Raw genomic sequence first — 6,000 nt, forward strand, 5'->3', positions numbered from 1 at the left:
ATATTGGGCCGATAATATTGGACATCCCTAGATGGAATGATGTAAAACGTGGGGAAAACGCAACATCTGATACAAATTTTACAGCATTTAACTACTGTTGACTTCGAAAACAAAACATTGGACACATTTGACGTTAGTTTGCCAAAAAAAATGTCAAAAGTTTCACTTAACTTCCACTAGTGGTGATCATGCCAGTTTGTTTTCCATAAATGGTACCTTTTGCATTATTCTACTTTTCTGGCTGACAGTTGTGGTCATTCTTTGGCAATTTTGCTGCAAACTCTCAGCAAGGTCATTATTTTTACAGGCAAATTAAAGCAACTTCTAGCTAATTTTGTGGAAAATATTTGAATTGTTTTCAGAACTTAAGTAGTTTTTATTACAGGTTCAATCTGTCTCAAATCATCAGTTTTTTACAGGCACGTCTTCTTGTCATCGCTTGATTTGTCTAGAAGTTTCACGGCATAAAATATAGATATTTATAAAGATATTTGTGAAATTTGAGCTTGATTTATTCAATACTTCCTCATATATATTTAAACTGCCTGTCAACCCATTTTCACCCTGTGTTTCTGCACATTAAAGATAAAAGTGAAATATTTACTGTTATTTTCTATCATCTTTGATTCAGAATCTGTGATACTGGACAAGTAGTCTCTGTTTATGGGTAAGCTGAAATATGAAAAAAAACATTCATGAAAAGTCCCATCTTTCAGCACATATTAACAAAAAAAATAATAATTCAGAAGTCAACTAGTGATATTTTCTGAACCAAATGTAATAGTGTCACAATATTACAAACAGAACATAGAGAATACATTTAAATATCAAGTAGTAGTGTCAGAAAAATTAAATTATTTTCATGTTTCAACTCACCCATAATCATAATCAGAGACTATTTGATCTACCTGTCCAATATAGCAGATTCTGAATCAATGATATGGTGAAATTTTCAGGCTTTTATCTGTAATAGTTCCTGAGATACTGTCGTTCAAACATAGCCTCAAATTTTAATGCGTGAAAGTTAGTAAAAAGTGTTAAATCTCAAAGTATTTGATCCATCAATCTAAAATTTCACACCTAGTGTTATAAATGTCCATAGTTTCCTGTTAAAAAAAATAAAACTGAAGGCATATCAGAGATGTTTGAGCAGAAGGTCTCTGATGATTTGAGATTTAATGACCCTAAAGTAAGATTTTATAAGTTGAACTTGCTTATTTGGTAGTTGCTGGGTTGGTTTGCTCCTCCCACAGTCCAAAGACATTCATTCTAGGTTAAATGGTGATTTCTAATTGGCCATAAGTGTAAATGTGAGCATGAATGATTGTCTCTTTTGACCCTGCAGTGGACTGACGATCTGTCCGTGACCTTCAGAGGGACAAAGTGTATAAATGATGATGGATGAGGGTTTTTCACAAAGCTAAATGTTCACTGTGAGTTTACATTTTCAAAAGTGAACTACAACTGTCTACCAGAATCTAAATGTTGGTCGGGGAGACATTGCACTCAAAACCTCAAATATGAACCACATGGTGGCGCTACAGGAGCAGTCAGAATCACCAAAGTCTTTAGAGTTCACCCTCTGGAAAATATGAATGTCTGTACAAAGTTTCACAGCAACATATCAAATAGTTCTGAGGTTTTTCAGTCTAGAATAAAGTGTTTCTGTCCATAGAGGTCTGTTAGTAGCAGGATTAAGGAACAGAGGAACAGAGGAGCTGGATATTCAGTGTAAACACTGAGTGCCATCATGATTGAAAGACTAGAAGAAAGCCACCTCAAGAAACTCTTCACAGACAGAAACTCCAAACAGGAAAAAGTCACACTGCTTAATTAACAATCGGTCTCTTGCCAGATGATGAGACGTCACACCCAGAGATTCAGAAGTCATTCAAGTTCACACATTTCACGCTGAGTGCTAATAAGACAGATTGTACTTCAGTTGAGTAGAAATTCATTATGCTCTTACACGTCTTCCCGAACAAAGAAAATGCTAATCTGTATTTTGTAAGCTCCTCATAGATGATCAGGGCGCAGGGAGCGAATGCAGCAGAGATTTATTCCGAGCACAAATCCGACACAAAAACGGGACAATAGGAAGTTGACAACAAACAGAGGAGACAAAGGAAAACCTACCGCTGAACTTATTCAAAACCAGGGAACAGTTGCATCCTGAGGCCATGGCAGATTAACAGCAAAGTGTGAGAACACACTCTGCTACTTCCATGCACGAATTCCACGTCGGAGGCGGAAACAAGGACACAAGAATCACAATCGCTCGCTTAAAATCCAACCAAAATTCAGAGAATATTCTGACCAGAGTGGACAAATGCCAAACCAGCCCACCACTGTGGACAATCAATCATCAGTCTATGTCTCTAACCTTTGCCTCCAGACCTCTGATTGGAAGAACCGATTGATCAGTCAAAGTGTGGCCTGAGGGAGCTGCTGATATCTGACAGTTGTTTTGGGAGCACTGACTGGAATTTACCTCCATGTAAAGCTCACACACTGACCCCGAGGGAGACATTTTATCTTAGTGGATATGTAATGATACAGCTAATTATAGAACTAACATATCTTATAGGCCAAGTTCTCATCACTGAGTTTACAGTAGAAAAGGATGAACAGTTACTTCTACTAAACTCCCACTAAAGTCCTATTCACACGGGATTAGTCTCACCTCGGGACCACTGTTCCCTCTAAGCTGTGCACGTGCGCAATTGCGCACTGCTGACATGCTCTCCGCGCACACTACTGCGCTGCGCACACAAAAAAAAAATCCAACCTAAATTGTAAATAAAATAAACACGTAACAATTCATTCTGTGCTATTTTTCAGTATGAGTCAGTGAGTGACCGGTGACTGGCTGCTGCAGCCAATGATGCGATTCACATACATATTTACCATAGACTGTATATAATGGTATTTAAGCAGCTAATCAACGTCATCTCCAAAGTTCTGCTGGGCCAGCTCAGCTTCCCCTCAGAAGAAGTGCTGCCACCTGCCAGATGAAGGAGCCTTTTGAGAGGCAGCTGGCATCGTGATTGGACTGTACTTTGGTCTGTTCCAATCCAGCTTCAGCTCCAGAGACGGCAGGCGGGACGAGTCAACGGAGGCCGGATGGACGAAGACATGCAGCTGAGTACAATCCAGAAAACAACAGAGGAGGAGTGCAGTGGCCCAGGACCAGAACAACCAGAGTAGCATGGTATGTCTGTTAGAAAACATCATAGTATAGCCTTTGGTATGAAAAAACGCCGTCATTTACATCATATATTGTACAAATAACAAGTCAAAGGAAAGAGACATACATTGTAGAATTGTAGTAATTGTGGACTGACGGATTTACTGACTATTGGTATTTTATTTTTACTGATTTACGGTAATAAATACATTTAAAAATGGTGCTACTTTGGCTCTGAACCTTTATCTACCTGTGGTCGCTCTGTCTTCTGGAGTGATTTGATTGGTTATACGTAACGAATAAAACTCCTTTAACTTAACATCTGTAAACAAAACAAAAACATATCAACAAAGTTTTCTGTTAGAGTTTGTGTTCTTCTAAGTTTAACTCCAAGATTTTAAATACTTTCATTTACTGCAAATGAATATCTACTCCAAATGTCTCACTAATAATCATTATCAGCCTTAAAGACCCACAAAAACACCCCTCTATACTCCACCACACTTAGTACAGTCCGGTTCCCCCTTCTATAAATCTGCTTGGAATCTTCCACTTCCTGTTTGTCAAAGTGGCCTTCTACCTGGACAGGTTTTGTTGGAGCTCATGCAACAAACATTTTGGGTAACTGCACTTTAATATGGATGGATGACACTGAATTAGAGTCTGTTTTAATGAGACTGAGTTAAGATGTGGAGCTCTGTCATTAAATAGTAAATTATTTCTCAGAATTCACAGAGAAAAGTCTGAAATGTTTGCTAGGTTAGCGTCCCACATGTTCTTTGGCTCAGCTAAAGCTAACTCTCTCAAACTTCAGGATCTCTTGGGTTGCTTGTTGTTAAAATATCTTGCTAGAGGTGCTGAAGCTCAGAAAGTCTGAGATGTTTGTTCAAAATAAGCTCATTCTCAAGTCTTATCTGAACTGTCCTCTTTTGTTTGAACTTTCCCTAAACTTAGGAGTTAATGACAGAGCAGCACATCCAGACTCAGTCTCATTATGTAGAGATTAAACTTCAGTGTCATTCATTGATGTTAAAGTGCAGTTTTTCAAATGTTTGTTGCACAATGTGAAGAGAAAGCTCCAGAGGATGAATATCACACATTTACGTTGGAAATAAATGTCCTTTAATTAGACATTGTCATGCAAAAGTTGGATTTCCCTTTAATGATGTTCAAATCTTTGTTGAGTGTTTTGTTGATGTTGGTTTCTAAATGTTTTTTGACACTCGGCCCCAAAGATTAAAACCTTCGACGGCTCACAAGCTGCAACAATTCACACATTATCAACTATTTTTCTGACTAAACTAAGATAAAAAGTGAAAAACTGCCTGATTCGTGTATCATGAATGTAAATCTTTTTAGTTTTTATGACAGTAAACTGAATATATTTGGGTTTTACATTTTATAAACCAAAAGAAGAAATGAATTACTGGAGAAAACAATCAACAGATTAATGGACAAAGAAAATGTGTTTTCAAACATATATGGCTGAATTACTCCAACATTACAAGATACATACAATTTCAATTCAATTTTATTTATATAATGCCAATTACAGGTCAAATTGTCTCAAGATGCTTTATTTTTATATTTTTTGTCATATTTAAAATATGACAAAGTAAGAAATTCAAACCTCTTGACTTATCCAATTTATTATTTAGTTTTTAAGAGACTAATTGACAATTAAAATAACTTTCTCCACTAAAACTAATAAACATGAGGTCAAATAGAAGGAACAGTTTTAAATACTGCAGTCCCACGATGACAAGAATAAAGTTTGTCAACAAAAACTAAATCTGCTGGTGGATTCCATGAAAGTCCTAATAAAGGATAATAAAGTGTGATACTAAAGGTTTGTGGTGCTAAAAATCTCCCAAGTAAAGATATGAAGTTAAACATCCGAATGGAGGTTGATAAAAGTTGACGTCCCTTCATTTCTCTGGAGCGACTCCATGGATTTTATGGATGGTGGTTAAAGACCTGCACTTCTAGTCGTCTTCCTTCTAGTCACTGTAAAAAGTCAGTCCATCCTGGCCGACTTCAACACCTCTTCATGACAAGTTGTTCTGCCTCCGACCTGGTGGAAACTCCAGAAAGTCGGGAAAACCTGTGGAGACTCGAAGAACTCGTGGAGACTCGAAGAACTCGTGGGGCGGGGGAAGGTGTGGTGGGTGGTGGGGGAGTAGAGGCGGGAGGCCGCCACCCATCTCCCCACCTACTCTCCGCCCTGACTCCACCCAGACTCCGCCTTGGCCCTGCCCATGTGGTGACTTCAGTAACTACGATGTCAAAGGGACGACGAATTTATTTCTTTTTGTCTGATCTGTAGCTCAGTGAGTTAAGGATTTGCCTATGGAGCTGCAGGTCGCCGGTTCAAGACCAGACACTTCTTAAATTTTCTCAAAATCCTGACAAAGACAAAGAAAGAAAATTGCCAGTGGCGGGTCTTGAACCTGCGACCTTCCGCTTGGTAGTCTGTCTTCTTATCCTCCTGAGCTACTCGCTCAGATACAAATTCTTCTTTTTTTTGCGCATTTATCATCTATTTTTTGTCATTTTCGAGTTTTTTTTTAACTTGAGTCTCGACTCGACCGTTTTTCTCAGGAGGCTGGACTTCAGCCTTTGTGCTGGAGGGTGGAACCCTCAGTTCCAAGACTTTCCAAAGCCTCCACACCTCCCGAGTCCTCAGGACCTGAGCTTTCACACAGTCTGAGGGCTGAAATTTTCTAAGTCCCACAGTAGTTCTCTGTTAGTTTGAACCATCAGACAGTCTGAGGGTTGAAATTTTAGAAGTTTCTCAGTACTTCTCTGTTAGT

General features: G+C 38.5%; 1 protein-coding gene across 1 annotated transcript in view; it reads right to left on the bottom strand.

The window, feature by feature from the left end:
* Nucleotides 1-2,530, bottom strand: part of LOC111584532 (poly [ADP-ribose] polymerase tankyrase-1-like) — a 29,958-nt gene extending 27,428 nt beyond the window's left edge. The window contains exon 1 of the mRNA XM_023293690.3: nucleotides 2,384-2,530. Coding sequence (XP_023149458.2) covers nucleotides 2,384-2,530 — 147 coding nt within the window. The remainder of the gene's footprint in view (nucleotides 1-2,383) is intronic.
* Between the last annotated feature and the right edge of the window lie 3,470 nt (nucleotides 2,531-6,000).

Source organism: Amphiprion ocellaris, chromosome 10 (genome assembly GCF_022539595.1).
Source record: "Amphiprion ocellaris isolate individual 3 ecotype Okinawa chromosome 10, ASM2253959v1, whole genome shotgun sequence".
NCBI classification, from domain to species: domain Eukaryota; kingdom Metazoa; phylum Chordata; class Actinopteri; family Pomacentridae; genus Amphiprion; species Amphiprion ocellaris.